Source organism: Dipodomys spectabilis, unplaced genomic scaffold, assembly GCF_019054845.1.
Source record: "Dipodomys spectabilis isolate Male_0828 unplaced genomic scaffold, ASM1905484v1 ptg000004l, whole genome shotgun sequence".
Taxonomy (NCBI): Eukaryota; Metazoa; Chordata; class Mammalia; order Rodentia; family Heteromyidae; genus Dipodomys; species Dipodomys spectabilis.
In genome coordinates, this window is record NW_024870681.1 from 7,706,126 (window position 1) to 7,733,351 (window position 27,226).

Consider the following 27,226-nt stretch of genomic DNA (forward strand, 5'->3'; position numbering starts at 1 on the left):
TGTGGAGTGCAGGGTCCTTTCTCATTGCTATTCATATCTGGGTCATGGAAAGGAATTATAAACCCAATATTCTCTATACTTTGTATCTCCAAAGGCAAAATTTCCTTAAGGAAATGTTAGGTGGTAGTTCTCACTGAGGCTCTACATTCACATATTGACTTTCTCAGTAGATGTTATCTAAAGACAATCAACATACTTTGGAAAACCATTAATGTGAGAGGCACCATGTTCAGTCATGATAGGGTAGTATATGTGTCAGTCACCTGTCTATAAGTGTCCCCAAGGACTTGTTGATACAATAGCCCATAATCACACTAAAGATCTGTCCAGCAATTTGCATTTTTAAAAGTCTCTAACTACCCATTTAGCCAATAGAAAATCCCTGTACTCTCACAGCTCCAGATGGGATCACTCTCCTTTCTAAAGAGGGTCTTTTAGCTTCCTTTTTGAATAAGCCTTTCTGTAGTAGTAGGAATGAATTCTAAGATAGGATTACAATACACAGGTCTCCTTAATTTTGAAGTCACCCCTGTACATAAATGTGGATAAATCTGACCCCAACCAGGATGGGGGAAATAGGGGAAGTGATTTAATAGAAAGCTATACCAGGTATATTTGACTACATTCATGAGCCTTAGTGATCCATCAGTAGCCCCGTTCTTAATATACTGGTTTGAAGATCTTACAGGGCAGAATTGCCATTCAGAGCTCATCATAAAAGTTGCCTTGATTCTCTTAAGACAGCCCCATATGTGTTTGATGGTTTAGATACCAAGGACTTGGGGAAACTTCCAAGTTATAGTCCAGAGCTTCTAGATAAAGTAGAAGCTCTGAGGCTCTGTTTTAGATAATTAAATACAGACTCAAGGATGATCTCGCTGGACATCCTATTATAAATCCACTCAAACTTTTGGGGAGTAAACTTTCAGATTCTAACAACAAAACAAAACTTGATCAGTCCCTTTCTTTCCATTTATAGACAAGTTAGTTTGGACTTAAATCGGGCTCAATTTAAACAAAATTCATTTTCTGCCTTAATCATAATTTTTCTCTAATTTTTCTAATATTTGGTTATGCTGTGAAGATGTGTATTTATTTAAAGCCAGAGAAACCACATTAGGCTAGGAAGAGGAATTTTTTAAGACATTACATATTATAGGATTATATTAGGTTATATATTGTGATATATAAAATTATATCTAGGGGCTGGGAAGGTGGCTCAGTGGTAGAGCAGTTGCCTTGCATGCTCGAGGCCTTGGGTTCGATTCCTCAGCCCCACATAAGCATAAAGAAAAAAGCCGGAAGTGGCGCTGTGGCTCAAGTGGTAGAGTGCTAGCCTTGAGCTGAGGGACAGTGCCCAGGCCCAGAGTTCATGCCCCACGACCGGACCCAAAAAAAAAAAAAAAAATTACATCTATTAGTGAAATTAGGAGTGAAAATAGTACCATGATATTTAAATTTTATCTTGTTTTGTGTCCAGAAAAGTAAATCCTGGGCTGGGAAGGTGGCTCAGTGGTAGAGTGCTTGCCTTGCATGCATGAGGCCCTGGGTTCAATTCCTTAGCATCACATAAGCATAAAAAAGCCAGAAGTGGTAGAGCACTAGCCTTGAGCTGAAGAGCTGAGGGACAGCACCCAGGCCCAGAGTTCAACCCCCACAACCGACAAAAAAAAAAAGAAAAAGAACGAAAGAAAGAAAAAGAGAAAAAGAAAGAGAGAAGAAAAGAAAGAAAGGTAAATCCTATGTGCCATTTTCACAATCATAAGTGTCCATAGAATTGTAATTTGGGGCAGTGAAAAAATTCTTAAAAGTCTAATCACCCAACTATTTCTTTGTTCTTTGACACCTTTGTCAAATATTCATTTAGTTGTACTTGAAAATTTCAGATAAAAGAAGGCTCAATTTTTTTTAACCTAGTCCATACCTTTTATCTATATCAAGTTCTTCTTGGCCAAAATCTCTTTCCGTATTTAGATAGACTAATTTCTATCAAAAAGAATTACTGTAACTCGGGCTGGGAAGGTGGCTCAGTGGTAGAGCGCTTGCCTTGCATGCCTGAGGCCCTGGGTTCGATTCCTCAGCACCACATAAGCAAAAAGAAAAAAGCCGGAAGTGGTGCTGTGACTCAAGTGGTAGAGCGCTAGCCTTGAGCTGAAGAGCTGAGGGACAGTGCCCAGGCCCCATGACCGGACCCCAAAAAAAAAAAAAAAAAAAAAAGAATTACTGTAACTCCTCTGTATATCACCTTTACAATAAAATTTAAATAAATTTTAAAAAAAGAATTCAAACTCAACAAAGTCCCACTTTTCTGATATGACCTATGGGGAATTGAACAGAACCAAAGATTTTTCCAAGTCTTTTGCCTCGTAGTCCAGTCTGAAAAATAAATGTAGCAAAGATGAAAATGCTGTTTTAAGAGAGAAAGGTGCCTTACTTATAAATAATACTTTTGTCTGTTAAAAATATGAAATAGTGATTACAAATGAAAAAAAAAAACAGCTAAATCCAACTTGAATTTATGCAGTAGACCCTTAGGGGTCTCCTCTATAGTGTCACACACAAGCTTTGGATCCCAGTTATCTACTGCTTTGCCGTTACCTGCCCTGTCAAAAGTCAGGATTTTGATACATGGTTAGAAGACAGGTCTTTTTTGAACTAAAATTCAGTGAGTCCAAGATTTGGTAGTATCAGTAAAGATGATATAGACTGAGATACTCAATGCCTTCAGGGTACACAAACAAAAGCCAAATGGCTAGAATTTATTGCCCTCTCACTTCAGTGAACAGTCCTTGGCTCACCTCATCCATGTTGACCTCGATATATCTTTACCCCATCTCCAGAGTATCTATTTCAACTTTCAGGATTCTGATGTATCTTGAGTATTAGAATGAGGAAATGTCTCTGCTTCACATATTCAGTCTCTGTGCTTCCTGCCTCTACAAAAGCATTGCCCCTGAACTCAAACTAAGTACCCATTTAGGTCTATGAACATGGTCCCTTAGGCAAAGCTATTTCTTCAGGTGCTTCATTTTCCAGTCACTCATTTGTTACACCTTCACATGGTAGGTTTCCTTCACTTTCTTCACATGTTCATAGCTTTGTCTTTGTAGATCAGTGTTAGCTTGAAGCTTGCTACTCTGACAGCCCCTCTCTTCTCCCTTCAACCTTTCTTCTCCCCCAACCCAGTCAGAAACTCAAGTAAATTAGCTTCTCACCCTTGCCCCCAAGTTTAAAAAAAAAAAATCCCATATTCCTCCAACAGTGTCTGCTCTTGGATTTGCAGTCAGCAGCCATCTCCAATAACCATCAGGCTGTCAGCTTTGCAGCTCCCCACTACCTCCCACCTCTCCCATCACTCACCAGAGGAAAAAGAGAGCCAGAGCAAGAGCTTGAAATATATCATGCAATAGTGTATCATGAATTTGTTGTGAATCACAGCGGTGAAGCAGGTTTATTTATTTCTGAGACCTTAAATCAATACAAAGTAGGTCTCTTAGTTCTGAAGCTGGGATGGAGTGTGAAAAAATGAGCCCATTGTACTCTTAAAACTTTGGGGAAAGGAGATGACAGCTATATAATTCCATTTACCAGGCACTAGGGGCTTTAATGTGAAGGTGACAGGGAGCTCTTTGTGCATTTAGAGCACCATATCTTCTAAATAAAAGATCTGTAGACCTGATAGTGGAGCATAGCTCCAAGTTTAATAATCTCCGAGCATTAGACCAAGCCAATATGTTCCCAAGTCAGAGAGGTCCCCCCTAAACACTCATAAATTAAAAGTGTAAGAACTGCACACGTTGGTAGATTAGAAATGCAAGGACTCCAGTTTTTTCTAAGGAAGACAGACCTAGGCCCTTGCTGTGCACAGACTGCTTTGTGAATATGATAAAGACCTGGGCAGTAGGACTGTTTAGAAACCTGACTCCTGGCTGTTCATCATGCCAAAAATGTCCCCTGTTCATGGATCCAAATCTAGCTATGTCACTTCCCATTCAGAGTGGCCATCACATGGTCTAATCAGCTAATGTACACAGGAGTGCTGAATTATGAAAGGAGAAGCTTTAAGAGCTTTAAGATTGAACTACAGATGACCATGCCTGGGCCTCACGTTTTTGTGGTTGGTTCTTGGCTGACTCCTAATTTAAATAATGTCCCAGTGTCTGGAATTTAAACCCATTAAAATAGTGTACATATCTGAGAAATTGAGAAATCATTGTTATCGAGGAAAAGAATCCACCTAAATTTAACCAGCATCATAAGATGCAAATAAAAACAGTCAAGACCATTGGAACATATAATCAACTTTTGAAAAAAATCATCATTTTCCATCTGCCCATTTCTCAACAGATAAAACAGATGTATGAAGTTCAGTAGAAGCAGCCCTAATATAATATGACTTGAGAGTAATGTTACTAGTTTAATTCTAGCCCAAGTAAAGACTTTTGGAAAGGGAAGGAGGAAAAGAAAACCACTAAAACAGTAAGAAAATTGAGCCACTTGTTTAATAAAACCATTACACATTATAACATGAATATGAAAGATTTATTTATAGTAGTTCAAAGTGCTCAAAAAGTTGAGTTTGTATATAACCTACTAAGAATTGTAGTAGTTCACATGTATTAATTGTGTATATTTTATATATAAAGCTGTTCTTGTATTCTGGAAATATAAATGCAATTCCTGCTCTCATGGAGCTTAAAACTTAGGCCAAAAGAGAGTATTACACTTTTCATAGTCTCTAAGGGTAAAACTAAAATGCGGAAACTACAAAAAGGCTACAGAGATACAGAGTTGAAGAGCCATGCTGTTCCCTAAGAAGCCAGGCTTTTTAATAAAGCACCAAACTGGTGCCTGGCCCCTGTGGGCATGGGCAGTTGGTCACATAGCCCCCTTTCTTCAATACCAGTCTATTGAGAATAATTAATCAGTACATAACTGAAAATTTGACTTTTTTCTATCTTTAGAAAATACATGCTTAATAAAAGACTAGTATTCAAAACATAAAGAATTTTCAGACCCAGGTTGTAGCAGCTCATGCTTATGATCCTAGCTACTTAAGAGGCAGAATTCCTGAGGATCATGGTTCAAGGGCAGCCCAGGCAGAAAAGTCAGCCAAGACTCTCTCTTGTTTTTACAAAAAAGCAGGGCTGGAGGCATGGCTTATTGGTAGCATATCAGCCTGACAAGCAAGTTGAGCATGCATGAGGCCCTGAGTACTGCCTCCCCCTCTGCCGCCCCCCCCCCCCCCCCCCCAAAATCCAGTTGCTGGTGGTTCATGCCTATGGTTGTTGCTACTTAGGAGGCTGATAGCTAAGGATCAGTGTTCAAAGCAAGTCTGGCCAGTAAGGTCCAATAGATTTTTATCTCCAGTTAACCAGTAAAAAAACTGGAGGCATGGCTCAAGTGATAAAACATTAGTCTTAAATGAAAGACAAGTGTGAGCATGAAACTCTGAGTTAAAGTCCCAATACTACCAAAAAAAAAAAAGGAATTTTCAGCACTCAATAATAAATAATAAAAACATGGGCAAGAAATTTGAATAAACAAGACCCAAAATACATCAGGATGAAAATAACTGCTTGAAAAGATGCTTATCATTGTTCATTAGAGAAGTGCTCATTAAAACCACAATTGACACCAGTAAATTTTCCCAAAATTAGTGTTTGCTTTAAAGGTGCTGAGGATCTAATCCAAAGCAAGCATTCTACTACTGAACTCATCCCTAGCCCTAGACTTAAACAAAGTTTAACTGACAAATTTCAAGTGTTGATGAAGATGTTGTATGTTATATATTATATACTTTTATTAATGAGAATGTGCAGTGAGTATAGCCATTTTGAAAAAGGTATGCTTCAGGTGTTTGTGTTTTTATAAACTTAGCTATACACTTACAGTACAACCTTGCAATCCTACCCCTTTACATTTACTCAATAAAAGTGAAAACTTTTTTTTTTTTGGGCTGGTTCTGGGGCTTGAACTCAGGGCCTGGACACTATCCTTGAGCCACTCTGTGCTTAAGGCAAGTGCGCTACCACTTGAGTCACAGTGCCACTTCTAGCTTTTTCTGTTTATGTGATACTGAGGAATCAAATCCAGGGCTTCATTCATACTAGGCAAGCACTCTACCACTAAGCCCCAGAAAACATATTGTCTATACAGACATGAATATAAAAGTTAGGTTTTTTTCTTTTTTTCTTGGCCGGTTCTTGGGGCTTGAACTCTGGGCCTGGGCATTGTTCCTGAGCTTCTTTTGTTCAAGGCAAGCACTCTACCACTTGAGCCACTTCTGGCTTTTTTGAATAGTTTAATGGAGATAGGAGTCTCATGGAGTTTCTTGCCCATGCTGGCTTTGAACTACCATCCTCAGATCTCAGCCCCCTGAGTAGCTAAGATTACTGGTGTGAGCTACCGGCACCTAGCCTAGAAATTATTTTTCACACTAAATGGATAATCTCCCAAATGTTCATTAGCTGACAAATGTTTGAATGACTTGTGGTACTTCTATACAGTGGAATAGTGTTCAGCAATTAAAAGCAACTGCTGACACTTGCATTAGTCTGAACACTTGCATTAGTCTGAACGAATCTGATGCCCTATACTAACCAAAGGAAACTAAACTGAAAAGCCTACATATGGCGTGACTTCATTTATATAACATTCCACAAAAAGAAACACTGTTGAGGCAGAAAACAGGCCAATGGTTGTTAGGGGTGGCAGAAGGGGATGGATTATGAAGGAGCATGAAGGATCTTCTGAGGATGATAAAAATGTTCTCTGATTTCTTTGAGGAGGTTATATGACCACAAGTGTTTGTCAGCATTCATAGAGTTGTGCACTTTAAAATGCACAAGATTGTTTTATGTAAACTATACCTCAATAAACTAGATGTTATTTAAAATATTTCCATACTTGGAATTGATTTCTTGTCAGTACTCCCAAGTCTGTAGCTAAATGAGCAGTTGATGGATCCTTGGGATGAGTGATTTCTTTTCGCAGTCAGCTTTCTCTACAGAAGCCTACACTGTTTCTCCTACATTTGACAGGTGAACTATCCATTCCTTCACCATCCCTTACATTAGAAATGAGTTTCTGTTTCTTACCCTCTCTACCGTCAATCCTTATCATTGTTCTGCTAACTAATAAATACTTGTTCTCCAGTGACCCCTGTAGAAAGCCGACCTTCCAGTGCTGTTTCTGGCATGTATCTCAGTCTCTTTTTGGCATATTTTTCTACCACTGGTAGCATAGTCTCTGTGCCCTGATTTATTCTTTGGCAACCCCAATCACTTCATAATTTGCTTCTTCCAGAGAGATTTTTGAGGGCTTAGAGGTGTGTGACTCAGGTGATAGATCACTTACCTGTAGAGTTTTGGTCTTAACTCCAACTGTGGCTCAAATTAGGGATGTTTTTGGACGTGTGAGCTTGTCACTGAATCTCTACCCCAGCTGTAATCTACCAGCCAACAATTAGATCTCCAGTTTTGACAATAAAGGTGGAAAAGTAACCCTATGGCTGTGTATTTTGGAATACTCACATATTCTTGGTCACAGAGGCACTGTTCCTGTCGCCCTAGAGATTTAATTCTATTCACTCTTAGATATATTCCTGGAGAAACATTTACACAGTAATATGTGCTGCACCACTTAAAATTGTTAATTGGAGATTGAATTACTTGTCAGCTTTTAAAAATGTAGTCCTCTCAGGTCAAGGAGGAGGATGTTAGCAGCACTGAGGAGATGAGCTATTACATTTTTCTTTCCCTTCCTCTTTTCTCTCCCCCTCCTTTACCCTCTCTTTCATCTTTCTTCCTTTTTTTTCCTTCATTTTTACCACTTTTCCCTTAAGCTCACTTACTCTTTCGCTTATCTATTTTTTTCTGTGCCTTAGCCAAGCCTTTATCAATAATCTGGCAGATCCCAGAGTGACTTTTAATACCTAAAATCATAGATGAAGTCCAGTGATGATGATTGCTTAGTAAATTTACAGAATGTCTCCTCACATCCTCTTGAGAATGGAAATATCATAATGAGAAGAGGATTGCAGTAAGGACTCAGCTTTTGTATAGCCTAATTCTTGAAATTTTGTACTCCCTGCTTCTTTAAATAGAAGATTCCTTAACCCACTAAGGATTGTCTTAATAGGGGGAAAGCAGCAGTATATTTCCTTTTGTATTCCATCATTTATATGCATCATTATTTTTCACATCTTAGTACATGATTGCAGATGTTTGTATATAAGTCTAAAGGTCCCTAACATAATGCATGTATCAGGACAAAAGAAATTTTCTAAAAAATTGAGCTAAGTTGCATTTATGAAACTTCGAAATCTGAATGCTGTGCTGTGCTGTGCTTTGCTGACAAATATCCTGACAAGTAAATACTACGCTCGTTCAGTATTACACAGTGATTTCATTTGCACAAAACCTCACAATGCTGTGCCACTTCAGTCAAACGTCTGGAGCACTGGGAAAGGAAGAACGTGTTTATCTTGATCTCCAAAAAGGGATTTAAGGGCAAGAGCAGGCGGTATATTAGACTGTTTTCATTGCCTGTCAGCTATGGTAAACCTGAGCTGTCTGCAATGTCTCTAGATAAGCAGCAGTAGCAGCAGAGACCTTAGCATGTATGTATGACTGCATTCATTTTTACCTCTTATGTATCTTAGAATTTCTAAAGGTTCTGTAGCATCCTTAGTGGAGCCTTTAACAATTGCATCTCTGCTAATCACTGGCTTTTATATGGTGCCTTAATTTTCAGATAAGCCAGTTCAGTGAATGGAATATTGGATGAGGTTTAAGTTTTTCAAGAAACTGTGGAGATCCTCTTTGCCTCTGAGATTCAGCTCTGTTTTCCTGAGCATTCTTCAGCAGAGGATCACAAGATGGTGACATCCCTAATAATTCTTCATGGTGTTGCCTCTTTACTTAGAGCTAGAGGGCAAAGGGGCCCTCAGGAATGTCACCTCCTGTTAAGTGGCTCCTGTGTTGAAATGCCAATTGATGCTTATTGGGAAGATGTATAAAAAGTTTGTGAGCTGGGAATGTAGAATGTAGCAGTAGATTGCTTACCTAGCATGCATGAAGCCCTGGGTTCAATTTCTCTATACCACATAAACTGAAAAGGCTGGAAGTGGTGCTGTGGGTCAAGTGATAAGAGTGCTAGCCTTGAACAAAAGAAGCTCAGGACAAACAAACAAAACCAAAAACCGGGTGGGCGGGCACTGGTGGCTCATGCCTGTAATCCTAGTTACTTAGGAGGCTGAGATCTGAGGATCACAGTTCAAAACCAGCCTGGGCAGGAAAGTCCATGAGACTGTTATCTCCAATTAACCACCAGAAAACCAGAAATGGCACTGTAGCTCAAGTGGTAGAATTCTTGCCTTGAGCTGAATTGCTCAGGGACAGTACCCAGGCCTAGAGTTCAAGCCCCACAACTGACCCCCCCAAAAAAGTTTGTAATTTCAATAGAAAATATATGTGAGAGGGATAATTTGGAAACTGAAACGTTGCAAGCAAGGTGACTAATACAGAAATGCCTGTGTCGGGGATTAGAGAGTGATAAATGAAGCTTGCCTGCTTGATGAAAGTAGTGTGATGATGAGAGCTGTTGATCCCAGATTTTTCTGTTGAAGGTTGGAAGGCCAACCTATTGAAGGAAAGAGCAGTGGTTCTCCGTGGGCTCTTGTCATCTTCCTAGAGGCTGATTAGGATTTGTGTGATCATTTCAGAGTTAAGCAGAATGGATTTTGTCCTAGCCCACATTCTGCTTCCTTGGTTGGAGCTTTTGTTGTGAAGTATTCTAAAATCATTAAAACCACTTGAGTCAGCAACAGCCTCTATAAATCAGGAGCCATTGTGTGTGCCCTCATCCTACCAATACATACTCCAAACCTGCTGTGAAGATGAACCCATGCGGGGTTGGGGGGCGGGATACACTGTTTTCTCCTCACTGATTGTTAAGTAGCTGTGATTGTTGCTGTTTGTTTCTGGTTAGTGGAGCAGGTTTCATTTCTGTGTGTCCATCTCTACCTCCATTTCCAAAGATAATGCTGATCAGAAATGGTTCTTTAGATGCTCTATTAGTCTAGCCTATGATTATTTTTTCTTACTTACAATTAAATGAATCTTCTCAGATGAATGACATTTCTTGAGCTTAGACATACTGTTCTTGGTTGCAGTAAACTGTCATTAGGTGTCTGTAGAACCCAGAGGAGAAGGGATGTAGAAATGCTGTTGCTTTTCCACAACAGTGTTATCTAACATCAGAGTTTTGCAGTTTAGCTTGGAAAGAGATGTGGTAGGTTTTGAACTTACTCCTTTCAAATTTGTTTCTTGGAGCTGGGAAGGTGGCTCAGAGGTAGAGTGGTTGCCTTGAATGCATAAGGCTCTAGATTTGATTCCTCAGCCACCCCATAAGCAGAAAAAGCCGGAAGGGGCGTTGTGGCTCAAGTGGTAGAGTACTAGCCTTGAGCTGAAGAGCTGAGGGATAACGCCTAGGCCCAGAGTTCAGGCCCCACTACTGACAAAAAACAAAACAAATTTATTTCTTATAAAAATCCATGGTAGAGAATTGGTAGAAGTGTATGTAATTCAGTGTAGAGTGTGTGTTGGGTATCAGTCCCCAGTACACACACTAGAGATAGGATCAGTAACAGAACCCCTCTTTCTGGGACTGGCTCTTCTCTTCCTTGGAATGAGAGGGAATGACATCTGAAGAAGGAGCATTCAATTTTAATTTTATTTATTTTGCAAGTCCTGGGGCTTGAACTCAGGACTTGGGCTGTCCCTGAGCTTCTTTTGCTCAAGGCTAGCACTCTACCACTTGAGCTACAGCTCCTCTTCTGGCTTTTTCTCTTTATCTGGTACTGAGGAATTGAACTCAGGGCTTCATTCATGCCAGACAAGCACTTTACCACTAAGCCACATTCCCAGCCCTAAGGAAGGTGCATTTTAAACAACAATGCAGCTCTTGGTCTGCTTTGATCCCTTTTTGGTCATTGGTTTATTACTGAGTTTAGAAGTATGTACAGTTCTACTGGCTGGATATTATCAAATATTAAAAATAGGGCAGAAAACAGTGTTTGAGCAGAAAATGGCCCTCTCTTTTAGGTAACATTGAATACTTGGCTCTTGATATACATTGTGAATATCAGATATCCAGGGTCACAATGTCTCCTCTTTATCCCCTTTTCTTCATTCCAATTTTATTTTGATAATTAAAAATACTGCTGATCAGACTGAATGACTTCTAGCAGAGAGGCAGTCTGTCCCAGAAGGACCAGTTTTGGGCCATCAGGTTTATGACGACCATAAAACCAGAGCCAGATCAGAGCATGGCCTCCCTGAGTGACAGGGTTTCTGCCTCCACCAGGGTCTCCCGCCGACTGGCTGCATTGGCTATTTGTTTGAGTTGGGGTTTTTTTTGCTCTGTTTTGTTTTCCAATGCATGTGCAAGTGTGCGTGTGTGCACACACTTTAAAGATAGAAATGAAACAGGTATGTAATGTCCTCTGCCTTTTAGAAAGACTAAAGCCATAAAAATAACAAACGGCGTGTATTTGCTAGAATGTCAAAGTTATGAGTTTATTTTGTAATGATGTGCTCCTGCCTTCATGAGGTAAACTGGCCGTGGCGGAGGTGTTATTAGTAATATGGACTCAGTGGAGCAGAAAGCCGAGTGACCGAGAGATCAGTGTATCAGTCAGAGAGAGGGCAAATGGAAAGAGACAGCAGGAGAATGAGAAAAGAGCCGCAGTGCCTGGGCTGAGATTAAAGACGGACTGAGAGGAGGATGGGAGCCCAGTGGTCAGATATGGTCTCCCCTGTTCACAGGGCTCCTTCAAAGGAGCTGCCAGCATGCTGCTCAGCTTGGGGCTGCCTGTAAAGGCTTGTTCTCCCTGCTTCCTTATCAAAGAAAGCAGTAATCTGAGAGCAATTTTGCTTTCCATATTCCTTTCAGAAAACTCTCTTATGCCCTTCCTAGCTGAAGTTAAATGAAACTAAGGCCAGTTGGGTCACAGTGAGGTTATTACTTAAGCCACCAGCTTCTTCAGCCTTTGGAAAACCTTGGTAGGGGTTGACCCTGCATGGAGGGGAACCTTTTAAAGCACCTAACAAGAAGGGGCCAATTGAGAATAAACAGGTACGGTTGGCTGTTCCTTAATTTATTAGATTCTCTCCAGAGACTGAAAATGAATAAAAGTTAGTACGGAAGGAAATTTGTTTTGTTATTTTTTCAGAGAGGAGAAAGGGAAAAGAAAAGTGAAAAATACAGTAAGCGCTCCACAACTGGTTAGAGCTCTCCAGGGCTACCCTAGATGACTGGCAATTACCACACACTCAGCAGTTTGCAATAGTCAGTGATCAGGCTGCCCGGCTTCCATCTGCTGGGTCAGAAAGCCTCCCTCCCTGAAAGAAATTATTAACCAATCTTCAAGGGGGAAAAGAAACCCTACAATTTCTAAGTCCAGGAATATTTCTTCTTCCATTTTTCTTCTTTAAAGGAAACTTTGTGATTTCCAATTACAGGTGCCCTTTGACCTGACAAGGGTTAAACTCCTCCAGAGACACTAGGATGAGGTCTTGAATTCCCCCCAGCCTTGGGAGAAAGGAAGGATGGAAGAAACGCAGGCTAGGGAATAAATCACAGCCCTGCACCCAACACACAAAGAGGACTTGAGACTCGGGTTTGTGTGTGCCATGTGAGCTGCTTCAGAATTTTACCAGCCTTAGGGCTGCAAAGCAAAAAAGCTAATCCTTTAAAAAAAAAAAAATGAGGAACCCAAACCTCCACAGGGTTTCTTTAACAGAGACCCATCACTAAAGATTGTCAGACGATAGACATGTTATCTTTTATGTGTACATGTAACAGCTCTGCCAGACTTGCACATGAAAAGGTAGCCTCTGCCTCACAGTCCCAATCTACATACCATTGCAATTTCAGCTCTGAGTCTTAAGTGTGCTCCCCCCTCCCCCCCCCACCCCCCCACCCCCCGCCCCGCATATCTACGCCAGCTATTTGGTGGGAGGAGGTTCCTGGGGTTCTAGCAGTGTACATGATTGTCTCTTTCCTAAGGTGGTTTTTTTTTTTCTGTTCATGAATATGGTCCTAATAGTCACTCAGAATAACTCACATAAGCTAGAATCTCTGTCTTATGGAGAAATAAAGCTGTTTTAGAGATAATTATGAAATAAACTCTGTCTTTATTTCTGTAATCCCAAACGTGTCTTGTCATTTTTCTAGGTTCTCGGGCGAGAAGTGTACACCTCCAATAACCAGCTTGGGGGCATTCAGATCATGCACAACAATGGGGTCACCCACTGCACTGTGTGTGATGACTTTGAAGGAGTTTTCACTGTCCTGCACTGGCTGTCGTATATGCCTAAGGTGAGACCTTATGTGCTGTTACCACCACAGCTTACTGGGTCAGTGGTATTGTCTTCATTTCTTTGCAAGCTGTTGACTCCTTTTTTTTTAATCTTAAAGCTATTTTTTTTTTCTTTTTTATTTTTTTTGGGGGGTCTGGTCATGGGGCCTGAACTCCGGGCCTGGGCGCTGTCCCTCGAGCTTCAGCTCAAGGCTAGCACTCTACCACTTGAGCCACAGCGCCACTTCTGGCTTTTTCTGCTTATGTGGTGCTGAGGAATCAAACCCAGGGCCTCATGCATGCAAGACAAGCGCTCTACCACTGAGCCACCTTCCCAGCCCCTTAAAGCTATTTTCTACCTAAAATGTTTTGAATTTCATTATGTTCCTTTCTAGTGTTTTTCAGTCACAGACACTCATGGCCTGTCTAGGCTCAGATCCCAGCATAGTAAGGCTTCCTAGTAACCACAGTCTGTCCTCTAGGGAGCTTCCTAAAAAGCAGGGGCACAGTGAATCATAGTCAAAATGCACTAATTTATGCCAACATCCTAAAAGACTTGAGACTCCTGCACGTTCCTCAGAACTTAGTATGTAACTGGGATGCTTCTGGTTGATAATCAAGACCAGTAGGTATAATTCTATATGTGGGCCTTGTTGTTTTTTTCTGTTGTCCCTGAGTTGAAGCATTAACACTAATGTTCACTGATCATTGTGCTCTCTCTCATTCCCGCCCCCACCTCTCCCCCCCCCCCCCCGCCCCGCCCTAATCTTTCTTTAGAATGTTCATAGTTCAGTTCCTCTCCTGAACTCCAAGGACCCTATTGATAGAATCATCGAGTTTGTTCCCACAAAAGCCCCATATGATCCCCGATGGATGCTGGCAGGCCGGCCTCACCCAAGTATGTATATGTTTAAAGGTCTCTGGGTACCTTGCTTATCAAGTTTTTAGTCTTCTTTTCAGCACTGTCCAATTCTCATACAAAAGTATGTAAGAAATCAGAGTTTCTTAGAAACAAGGATGGTTTAAAAACAGCATTATGAAGAAAAGGATGGAAAATCCTTCATGAACAAATGAAACATAAGAGATTTATAAGTAACCCATTGAATCATGGCCAGTGTAGTTGTGATTTATTCCTTTTGTTATTAAAGCACTTACTATTCAGTAAGCTCAAAGACTTTAGTTTAGTTTAGTTTTGTTTTTTTTTTTTTGGTCGCTCGTGGCGCTTGAACTTGGCTTGGGCACTGTCCCTGTGCTCTTCAGCTCAAGGCAAGCACTCTACCGCTTGAGCCACAACACCACCTCCAGCTCAAAGACTTTAAAACCATTAAAATATGAGCTGTAAAATCATGGACTCTGAGGATTTTTTTTTTTTTTGATGTTTGTGTATGTTAGAATTCAAACCCATAGCAGAATGTGACTACATTTTTCTCTGCAAGCTATTTCTGAGCACCTACCCACCCAGGCATTTCTATGGTACTGGCAATAATATTGCTATTCTTATTTGTCAGTCCATTTGGCTGTTCTAGCAAACCTCTCTTCTCAGGAGATTATTTTAAGACCCAAATCTCTCAGATGCTTTTAATATACTTCATTTTAAGATATTGCTGTGTAGGCCAGGCATATCTAGAACTCACAATCCTCCTGCCTCAGCCTCCCAAGAGCTGAGATTAAAGACATGTGGCCACCACACTTGGCCTTTGTTATATTTTTAATCACATTCTCAAGTTTTGTTGTTTTTTGCATATTTATTTTGCATATTTATTGCAGTTATTCAAAGAACAGCTATATATAAAAAGAAAAATGAAGACTTTTCATTATACTTAATAGTGATTGTGATTTTGCTGGGGTGGGGGGGAACCCTCAAAAACAAAACATAAGACCTCATAGGAACACTTAATAAATCTTCCTGGGTACTAGCTTGAATCTGGGTCAAATAAAAAGCATTTCCATATATGAGCTTATTTGAGCTTACTACCTTCAGAGATAAAGCACCATTCTACAAGCTCAAAGAATTTGAGATTTATGTAAGATCACGCATCTGTTACTTTAGATTTGGGGGAGAGAGAGAGTGTGTGTGTGTATGCGCACACGCACACTCACGCATATGCCATTCCTGGAACTTATACCTTGGACCTGGATGCTGTCCTTGAGCTGCTGCTATTTCTCCTTTTTTTTTTCCTTCCAGTTCTGGGGCTTCAATTCAGGGCCTGGGCATTGTCACAGAGCCTCTTTGTGCTCAAGGCTAACACTACCATACCACAGTGCCACTTTTGGCCTTTTATGAGTAGTTTATTGGACTTTGCTGCCCAGGCTGACTTTAAACTGTGATCCCCAGATGTCAGCCTCCTGAGTTGATAGAATTACAGGCATCAGCTACCAGTACCAGGCTGTCCCTAAGCTTATTTTGTTCAAGGCTAGCACTTTACCACTTGAGCCACAGGTCCACTTCCTGCTTTTTCTGAGTAGTTTGCCTATAATCCTAGCTACTCAGGAGGCTGAGATCTGAGGATCATGGTTCAAAGCCTGCCCAGGCAGGAAAGTCTGTGAGACTCATCTCCAATTAACTACCAGAAAACTATAAGGGGCGCTATGGCTCAGAGTGGTAGAGTGTTAGCCTTGAGCGAAAGAGTTCAGAGGCAGCACCCAGACCCTGAGTTCAGGCCCTATAACAGACAGACAAAAAGAGTTTCATGGACTTTCCTACCTGGGCTGGCTTCAAACTACAATCCTCATGTCTCAGCCTCCTGAGTAGCTAGGATTATAGGTATGAGTCACCAGCACCTGGCTGGGACTTCTTATGACTAACTACATCATAGTAGTGTTCTCCCTGCCTCTTATTTTTACCTGTGATTATGATAATGAGAAAAGACCTGTTCTAGAATTCAGATTTAAGTAAGCATTTCTCTGGGAAATGTAAAGGAACCACCTTAGCAGGCTTCTAAATTTCATGTCTGAAATAAGAATGGTCTGCCCTCTGGAGACTGTGAAGCCCAACCACATTAGCCATTGGCTCCCTTTCCCCTAATGTTTCTAAACATTTCTGTTTTAAAATTAATTCTATAATTCAATCATCCAAGCATATAAAATTAAGATTTCAATATCCTGATGTACCTAGAAATTTGGTTTACTACTTCATCAAAATCTCAGCTCCTCAGCTGGATACTGGTAGCTCATACCTGTAATCCTAGATACTCAGGAGACTGAGATCTGAGTATTGTGGTTCAAAGGCAACCAGCAGGAAAGTTGGTGAAACTTTTACCTCCAATTAATCACCAGAAACCAGAAATAGAGCTGTGGCTCAAAGTGGTAGAGCACTAGTCTTGAGCAAAAGAGCCCAAGGACAGCACCCAAACCCTGAGTGCAAGTCCCATGACTGACAAAAACAAAAACAAAACTAAGCTTCCTGCCAGGCATGGTGATACATTTCTGTAATCCTAGTCTCAAAAAGCTAAGAAAAGAGAATCTTGAGTTCAAGGCCAATCTGGGCTGCACAAAACTTCTCAAAAAAAAAAAAAGATTGTCCCTCTTCTGATATGGGGTGCATAGAAGTATGTATGTGTAGGTGGGCATTATCCTGTCCGTTATTAATGAAATCCACAAAATGAAATTAAATTTGTGATAAACTAAGTTTTCTGGGGGGTTTTGGATAATATTTTTTTCATTGACTTCCTAGTAATTCATCCTGCTGTCTATGTGCTGCTAACACTCGCTCCCAAATCGAGTGACTTCAGATTTTAATTTAGTAGAAGCGTTAAAGAAAGCAGATGATTCCCTGTGATAAGTTAAAGCAGATATCTTCTAGGTGAAAAGTTAAAGTCATTTATTAGAGGAGATAGTGCTGTGATATTCTTCAAACTGACGCCCAACACGAGACCAGAATCTAAACGATCAGCTTTGGGCTCACGATAGAGAGATAATTTTGAAATGGATGATCACATTTTACACCGGGGCCATAGAGGCAAGGAATGTAGAACACAGTAATTACAACTTTAGTCTTGATAAAACACTCTCCATCCTGTTTAAGTCAGCAGAGGTTAGCTTGCTTGGATCTCCACTTTTAATTGGTTTTGGACTTGGGTTTTTAGAGGGTAGAGGGCTATGTTCAAATTAGAAGAATCACTGAGAAACTGAGCTGAGAGGGCAAATGAGCAAACAGTTATTTGCAGAAGTCTTTATGGGTACTTGGTCAAACATTCATACCTGTGGAACAAAAGTTTGTCTTAAACTAGAATGTTGAAGTTACATGTGCAAGGGAAGCTAATAGAGTAACTGTGTGCATATGAACCACATTTTTGCCCTGTGAAGGAAATGTATGGTCACGTCTGTCTTCTTGAAGAAAGATTATACTTTGTCAGCTATAAATAAAGTTGATCTGTCTTGTTGCTGTTCTAGCAAAGAAACAGAGTCTTTTCTTTCCCCCAAATTTGGCTCTTTATCTGAACATTAAAATTATTGTTTGGCTGGTTTCATCTTTCCATGAAAATCATTGGAATGAAAATTATTAGGCAAGTTTTAAAATATAAGTAGACGTGTTAAAAGCATCTTTAATGATTTGGCTGCCTTTTGACAAATGTTTGTGATGACTTGAAAAGAAAAACAAGTTATTTATTTAAAAACATTCAAACTCTTCTCTAGCTAGCGGAACCCCATCTTTTAACAATAAATGATGCTTTTGCTGATAAATGAGTCTTTTTATGCAGACTAACAAATGAAATCGGATATGATGGCTGGAGGCACATGAACATTCAGCTGCTTAATGCTTTTCATGTTTTATAATATGGTTAAAAACAAACTCCCCAAAGTAATCCCCCAAAACCTACCTTAAATTCATCAGTTTCAGTGCATTATCAATGAATCGACTTATCTTTACTCTTTGTTTCCTTTCTTCTTTCTATAGCCCAGAAAGGTCAGTGGTTGAGTGGATTTTTTGACTATGGATCTTTCTCAGAGATTATGCAGCCCTGGGCACAGACTGTGGTGGTTGGTAGAGCCAGGTAAGAGTTCTTTTGTTTGGAAGTTCTTTTTCCTGCCAAGTAACAGTAATAAAGGAAAGAACTATGACTACATAGATTTTATTTTACCCAGTAATGTATTTTGTCTAAATTTTGCACAAATACTAGATTATAGATATTCACAAGGCAGCCTAAACTAGAGTGTGGTTCTCAGTAGTCATTTAGTATAGGACTTCAATGATGCATTTAATCTGAAGGCTGATTTGGGCATTATTTGCTTTATAAAATTGTGTGGGAAAGGAATGTATACCTATAATCCTAGCTTCTTGGATGTAGAGAATGGCAGGCTCACAGCCTAGGCGAAAAGTTCTCATCTAAACAAACAGACTAGGTATGCAAGTAATTATAGTAATCTGGTGAGACATAAATAGGAGGATCTTAGTCTGAGGTTGACCTTGACTCTCAAAGCAAAAATGTCTAGGGGCATAGCTCAAATGATAGAACACTGCTGAGCAAGTGTGAGGCCCTGAGTTCGAACCCCATGTAACACCAAAAAATAAAAAACGATAAATAAAAATCATACAAAATTGGTCCAAGAAAAGCTTTTTAGGATCTACAAAGATAACCTGAAGTAGCCATGGTCCATCAGCAACTTCCCCTCCCACAAAGACCACTTTCAGAAGCGTGCGGTGAGTAAATTACAGAGAGACTCCCATGTGTTTCTATGTACCCTGAGAGTTCCTTCCTGGCATCCAGATTCTTTAAGTATCTTTTGCACAGCATTAGATTAGATTAAGATTTGAATTGCCAAAAAAAAAAAAAAAAAGTTTACCTGAAATAGGAGTAAATAAAATAGGCAGGAATCGGTTGCTGGGATACCTATATTTTTCAAGTGAGAAATTGAAGTTTCTATTAAATTTTAATACCCACTCTAAGAAGTGCTTCACTCAACAGCAAGCTCTGCACGAAATAATCTGCAGTGCTCACTATAACGAGCACCTGCCAAGGCTGATCTTAATCTAGTTCTGTGCTACAGACATGCTGCCCAAGGGACCCGCATCAGGGGGCTCACCTTCCTCCCGGGGGCAATCAGTTTTCCTTATCTTGGCGAAAAAAGGCACCTGCTCAAGATTCTCCAACATGCCACATTGGCTTGAGATTTAGATTCTAGCCTTGAAAATAATTCTAGGCTTTGTGGTTCTCTTAGTGCAGCAGGTCAGCATGCCTCATGCTGCCAGTGACAAGGAACCATCAGATGGCAGATCCCACAGACAGAGTTATCCACTGTGACTCTAAATAGGAGTCGGGCCTCAAGTCAGCTCAGACAAAAAAAAAATCTCAAAAACTAGCAGCTCATTTCTCTGGAATCTCAGATCTTTTACCTCACTCCAGGCTTCAGGTCCCAGTGAGAATCATTCTTTGTGCCAGTAACATTCTCACTGGGGAGGTGAAAGTGGGACATGCACCAGAGCTAGTACCCTTCCACCCAGAACTTACTGCTCCTTACGCATTCCTCATATCACACCAGGACCGACTTTTTTTTTTTTAAAATTTGGCTCTTATATATTCTACTTCAGTTTTCCAGTCTATAAAAAACATGACAGACTTTAAGCTGACAAAGCTAAACCTCTTTTTAGGGTCTTTAAGATCATCCCTTGGGAAATAAAAAAATAAATAAAAACGACGCTTTACAATTACAATTGGAAGAATAGGGATTGCTCTGCAACCTGCGTCAGTAAAGCTTGGCTTTGCTTAGCTCTGCCATTGTTTATTCTGATACTCACTCTGACTTCCTTTCTTTCCATCTGATGAGTTCTGGAGTTCTCACTCCAAACACATACACATGCTCACAAGTATATAAAACAGAAATGGAGCTAGCTTCTTTCAAAGCAATGGCATTTCAAGAAATAAATATAAATGTATTCTTCTGGGATTGTTACTGTAAGTGCTGCCAAAACTCATCTTTGGTATGTATGTTTGGAATATGTGTGCTATTGGCTGTAAATTGTCTTTTATTATTCCATGGCACCTTGTCCAGGGACACACTATAAAACAAGATGTAGCATCTTCATGTGCTAGCCTGATAAAATTTATATGAAGTATAATAGAAAACAGAAGTTGTTCTGAGCTGTTTTCAAGTTCAATAAATAACTGTAATACTCGGATAAAGATGTTCTTTATTAGGTCACATGGGCCCTAATATATAAGTTATAAGTTACCGATTTAGGGTGGCTTTTGCAATTACAAGTTTCCAGTTGGATTATTAATCATTGTGAACAGAAATATTTCTAAACCCTCCTGTGTACCTTCTGCTCGTTGTCTGGTTGTCTAGAGGGCTTTTGATTCTGATTCAGTGTGGGCAAGTGACAAGGGGGTGGGTGGTCTCCACTCACCCCCCCTCCCCCCCCCCCCCCGCCCCCCCCCGTTAGGCCGAATCCATTTCCAATGGCCAGTGTAATGGCAACTGGAACGTAACCAAAGACCATCCTTCATGGGGAAATTTGTTATGCAGATGCTGTAGGGAATGAGAGACTATAATCCATCCCAACCCCAAGGAATGCAACTGAGAATGAATATTGATCACATTTTCTAGAGAAAGGACTCATCCTATACTTTCTGCCTCTGTCTGTCTCCCTCTCCTTATCCTCTTCTCACATCCCACCTTTCCTCCTTCCTTTCTGAGTTTTCCTGGGTAAATAACATAGTTTGGAAATTAAGTATGTACTTTTGGCAGGGGTGGGGAGTGGGCAATACTAGAGTTTAAAGTCAGGCCTTTCAGTTACTCCTATAGGAAGGTACTTCCCCATTCAAGCCATATCCTCAGCCCCTTTTGCTTTAGTTTTTTTCAGATAAGGTTTCAGGAATGGCCTTAAACCATATTCTTATCTAGCTATGTAGTAGGACAACAGGCATATATCCTAATGGCCAGCTTGTTTTGTTGAGATGGAGGTCTTACTTTTTTGCCCAGTTTGGTCTTTAAGCGCAATCTTCATTATCTCTACCCACCTATTGGTGGAGATTACAGACAAAAGCCATTGTACCTGGCCAAAGTTTAATATATATTTCTGGTATAGATTTCACCAAGATTATTATTGATTATTCCTTTCCACTGAAAAAGAAAGTTAAGGGCTTATTTAATCACTTACCTACTCTTGACATGTATTTTTCATCATTATCATGACATACATCTATATACTTACCTGCCCATTGGTAAGACTTATTATACCTTCAAATCCCTGAATCCACTTTTTAAAAATGGTATTATAGTCTGAACTCAGAACCTCACACTTGCTAGGCAGGCGCTCTTACTGCTGAGCCATGCTCCAGCCTTAGAACCACATTATTGATATTCCATAGAAAACCACAGCTGTACCATACCTAAGATATGGAACCAACCCAGATGCCCCCCAGTAGATGAATGGATCAAGAAAATGTGGTGTATATACACAATGGAATTCTGTGCTTCCATCAGAAAGAATGACACCACACATTTGTATGAAAATGGAAGGACTTGGAAAAAATCATATTAGGTGAAGTAAGCCAGATCCAAAGAAACATAAGTCCCATGGTTTCCCTTATTTGTAATGAATAGTATATGTTTAGGATAATCTTAACAGATGAGCAGAATAGCTCAATAGCCATGTATGTATGACATATAATATGGTGTTAAGTGAAATGAACTCCCAAGACATGGACACAAGAAGTTTTACTTTGTTGTTGTTTTAATGTACTATATGATTTGTTTTTTCTTTTGTTTTGTTCTCACTATGGTTTATTTCCTGTTGTCATGGTATTTGATTTTGGTACCCTGAGTATTGTATATACGTTTATTTGAATTAGGGAAGGGAAGGAGAACAAAAAAGTGGTGAGACAAAAGACAAAGAGGGAAACAATGCAACAGTGATACTCACAAGATAATATGTTGGAAATGATCTGTACAACTTGGGGGGAGAGTGAAGAGGGGGGAGGGAAAAAGGGAGAAAAGTAAAGGGGGGGGTAACAAGTTCAACAAGAAATGTCCTCACTACCTTACTTATATAATGTACATCACCTTGACAATAAAATTAAAATTAAAAAGAAAACCACAGCTGTTTCCACCAGGCTAGCAATCATGAAAAGTTCCTGAGTTTCAGGCTTCTAATACCTTTTATACTATTTCTCATTATCTTCACCAAGAGATACTAAAAAATTAGCTCAGAGATTTTGTTTGGTAAGATGTGCATAGACCACTGAGTCTCACTGTAGAGGCTTCTCTAGTACAACCCTAAGTTGTACTGGAGTGATTCTGAGGATGGTTTTCTACCATATTTATAGAATAAATACTAACTCCACAAATTCACATTTAACTCTTAGAAGACTTTGTCTCCCCTGCTGCTGTGCTTGCTTTAGTTTTACCCCCAGTGTTGATGTGGGATTGGGAAATGAAATGAATGACCAGCTATAAGCTGAACATGCAGTGGGTTCTTATGTGGCTTTTTTTTTTTTTAAATCAGGCTAGGAGGAATACCTGTAGGAGTAGTTGCTGTAGAAACACGTACAGTAGAACTGAGTATCCCAGCCGATCCTGCAAACCTGGATTCTGAAGCCAAGGTAGGTCACCTCAAGTACATGCTGCTTGGGGCTTCTTCATGCTTCAAGCTTGTTTTCCTTCTACAGTGCCTATGGATATACTGGGAGCATTGCAAACCACCAAATTTTAGAGTAAAGATGACTCTAGGTAGACTGTAAGCTTAGTTCTACCTGAAAAACAGTATGCCTTTACCAGTAGTTTTGGAGATGCTGGAGACCAGACTGGTTTTGCTGGGGAATAACTGCTGAACAGGTGACACACGCCTGTAATCCTAAGTACTCTGGATACTACGAACTGAGGATCATTGTTTGAAGCCAGCCCAGGCATAAAAGTCCATGAGACTCTTATCTCTAATTAATCACCCAAAAGCTGGAGCTATGGCTTAAGAGGTAGAGCACAGGCTGGGAAGTTGTCTCAGAGGTAGACTGGTTGCCTCACATTTATGAGGCCCTGGGTTCGATTCCTCCACACCACATAAGCAGAAAAAATCTGGAAGTAGCACTGTGGCTCAAGTGGTAGGGTGCTAGCCTTGAGCTGAAGAGCTGAGGGACAGGCCTAGGCCTAGAGTTCAGCCTCCACAACCGACAAAAAAAAAAAAAAAAGTAGAGCACTAGCTTTGATCAAAAAAGCTGTGTGAGCTGGGTACTGGTAGCTCACATCTGTAATCCTAGCTACTCAGGAGGCTGAGATCTGAGGATCACATTCAAAGCTAGCCAGGGCAGGAAAGACTGTGAAACTCTTTATCTTCAAGTAACGCTGTCTTTCAAGTAGTAGAGCATTCCCCTTGAGCTGAAGAGCTGAGGGACAACACTTAGGCACAGAGTTCAAGCCCCATGACTGACAAAAAAAAAAGATTAAATTAAAAATTAAAAGAAAATAACTGTGAGCTGGGCGCTGGTGGCTCACGCCTGTAATCCTAGCTACTCAGGAGGCTGAGATCTGAGGATCGCGGTTCAAAGCCAGCCCGGGCAGGAGAGACCGTGAGACTCCTATCTCCAATAAACCACCAGAAAACCGGAAGTGGCGCTGTAGCTCAAGTGGTAGAGCGCTTGCCTTGAGCTGAAGAGCTGAGGGACAGCGCCCAGGCCCAGAGTTCAAGCCCCACAACCGACAAAAAAAAAAAAATAACTGTGAGATACATTTTGAGTTGTCCTGAGTTCAAGTCCTAGAACTGGCCAAAGAAGGTAAGTACGTAGAGGGGTAGGTAGGTAGGAAGGAAGAAATTAAGTTGGGGGGGGGGTTAGAGAGAGCACAATAAGATAATGCTACAGCTTGTCAGTCTCCTAGCATACCACGAAAGCACTAAAGACAAAATTCCTTCTACCAAATGCCAGACATGGACAGCACAGCCCATATTTTTTTATAGGTGGATTACATTTACATCTTGACATCTATCATGACAGTAGCCAGTAGGGGAGACCAGAGAGGAGACTTTTCAACAGTGTCACATCACGTGTCTTTTTTTTTTTGTCTGTTGTACAGCTTGAACTCTGGGCCTGGGCACTGTCCCTCAGCTCTTCATCTCAAGGCTAGCACTCTACCACTTGAGCCATAACACCCACTTCCAGCCTTTTCTGTATATGTGGTGCTGAGGAATTGAACCCAGGGCCTCATGCATGTGAGGCAAGCACTCTTACCACTCAGCCACCTTCCCAGCCCTACATCACGTGTCTTGACTAAGCACAATACAAAAAAGGTTGTTCTAAGTAAGCAGAGAGGTGGAAAGCCTTGAAGTCTATATAATTGGCTTGTTTTGCAGAGCAGTATAATTGGGCCATTTAAAGTTGCCTTTGAAAAGCTGAATGAGAATTCCTAGGAATTAGTGGTGTATCAGGACTCAGAAAGAAGGATATTTAACAAGGTCAAAAATTTCAAGTGCTCTCTTATTTTTTATTTCAAAGATGATACTCTTGATGAATAATAGCTTTTGTTTTGTTTTGTGTGTGTGCATATACGTGTGCACACGCATGTGCATACCAGTCCTGGGGCCTAGGTGCTATCCCTGTATTTTTTTGTGCTCAAGGCTAATGCTGCTACTTGAGCCACAGCTCCACTTCCAGCTTTTTTGGTAGTTAATTGAAGATAAGAGTCTCATGAACTTTCCTGCCCAAACTGGTTTTGAAGCCTTCTGAGTAGTTAGGATTACAGGCATAAGCTACAGTTGCCTGGCTAAATTTGCCAATTCTTTTTTTTTTTGTCGGTTGTGGGGCTTGAACTCTGGGCTTGAGCGCTATCCTTCAGCTCAAGGCTCAAGGCTAGTGCTCTACCACTTGAGCCACGGTGCTATTTCCGAAATTTGCCAATTCTTAATAAAGCCTTCTTCACTTCATAGAGTTTGCCTTCAAAGTTCTCTTTCAGTATTGTTAACTAGCACTTCTTTGATTTTCCCTACTAGATAATCCAGCAGGCTGGCCAAGTTTGGTTCCCAGACTCTGCATTTAAGACCTATCAGGCTATCAAGGACTTCAACCGTGAAGGGCTACCCCTGATGGTCTTTGCCAACTGGAGAGGCTTTTCTGGAGGGATGAAAGGTGATTGGGCTGGCTGTGGGTGGGAAGGGCCATTACTAGTTATTGAGTAAGAGAGGACAGGAGGTAAGATATACATTCTGCATGGCCTATGGCTATTCTGACAGCTCATCATCCCAGAATTATTTATCCTGTGAGATGTCTTTTGAGTTGCATCTCAAATGGAAAAATATGGTATATTTTATAATTTAATAGAGTATCACAGAATAATATTATCTAGGTGGACTACTGTTGTTTTAATTTTCACAGGTGGATGTTAGGTTATTCTGGTGGAACTGGGAAATATGATGTACTTGTCTCTGTCCCTCTTTCTGGACATTTCCTTCATTCACGTTACTCTCTAATATTCTATAATGATGAAGATAGATTCTAATATTAACACTAACTAAAGAAAATGAAACAGATTCTATACCAGAGGCTGTTCTTTGTGGCAATTTGTAATATATTTCATTACTATCCACCAACAGTCCTGAGCCTGTGGCTCTAGCAGATTAGACCATTATTATAAAAGCTCTACTCCATGCTATGGGAATGGCTTAGTGATTAGGCAGCCCATGTCATCATTAACCAAGAATCCTCCATGAGCAGAGTCCCCTGTCAACAGTCCACAGAGAGCCAAAGGAAACACATTCCAGTTCTTACAGTTGCAGGGCCCTTGCTCCAATGACAGAACCCCACAATTGTGCAAAAGACAGATACTATGCACTTGGAGGCTGAGACTTTGTTGATTGTGCAAACCTCATTCACTTCAGGGTTCTAAGGTAATAGGATAGAACGGAAGGAGAAGCAGGGGCTAGGAAGGTGGCTCAGTGGTAGAGTGCTTGCTTCACATTCATGAGGCCCTGGGTTCGATTCCTCAGCACCACATAAGCAGAAAAAGCTGGAAGTGGCACTGTGGCTCAAGTGGTAGAGCACTAGCCTTGAGCTGAAGAACTGAGGGACAGTGTCCAGGCCCATAGTTAAGGCCCTATGAACAACCAAAAAAAAAAAAAGGAGAAGCTGCTATGGCGAGTAATTAGATAGTATCCAGTATAAAGCAATGAACACTTAATAGGGAACGTAGTAATAGCATAAGATCACCCCTTCCTTCTGAAGAGGAAAACCTTGGGGAAACCCCTTTTATTTGTGATGAGAAATATTCAAAAATTTTGCCAATGTTTCTTACCTGGCTAGAAGAGCACTATATGGCCAGGCCTCCCTAGCAAAATGTAGACCATATTGATTGCAGTGGGGTGGGGAGATGGTAGGGTTGGGGTGGTTGAAAATTTACCCTTTGCTAGAGCACTACTGTGTCTTGCATTTTTCTTGGGGGAAATGTAAACTATATATTCAGCTTAATGTTTATGTACTTTTTTAAACCATGAAGGTGAGATTTGTTTGTTTGTATGTTTTTTTGGTCAGACATGGGGCCTGAACTCTGGGCCTGGGTGCTGTCCCTCAGCTCTTCAGTTCAAGGGTAACGTTCTACCACTTGAGCCATAGTACCACTTCCAGCTTTTTCTGCTTACGTGGTGCTGAGGAATTGAACCCAGGGCCTCATGCATGCAAGGCAAGCATTCTATCACTGAGCCACCTTCCCAGCTCCTGAGGTGGTTTTTTGTTTTTTTTTAAAGACAAGAGTCTCACTAGGTAGACCAGGCTATTAGCCTTTAACTTAAGATCCTCCTGCCTCAGGCTCCCAAATGTGTGGATAATTGGCATATACCAACATACCTTGCTTGAAAGTGAATTCCTTTTTGACCAAAATAATCAATAGAAATAACACGAGAAATTGACAGTACAGGGTTAAACAAATCAGTCTTACACAGTT

General features: G+C 40.6%; 1 protein-coding gene across 3 annotated transcripts in view; it reads left to right on the forward strand.

The window, feature by feature from the left end:
* Acaca (acetyl-CoA carboxylase alpha) overlaps positions 1-27,226 on the forward strand; it is a 298,410-nt gene that overhangs the window by 239,625 nt on the left and 31,559 nt on the right. For all 3 annotated transcript variants that reach the window (XM_042690979.1, XM_042690996.1, XM_042690985.1), the window contains 5 exons: positions 13,243-13,386; positions 14,144-14,264; positions 18,264-18,360; positions 22,812-22,908; positions 25,284-25,419. In XM_042690979.1, the coding sequence (XP_042546913.1) occupies positions 13,243-13,386; positions 14,144-14,264; positions 18,264-18,360; positions 22,812-22,908; positions 25,284-25,419 (595 nt within the window). The remainder of the gene's footprint in view (positions 1-13,242; positions 13,387-14,143; positions 14,265-18,263; positions 18,361-22,811; positions 22,909-25,283; positions 25,420-27,226) is intronic.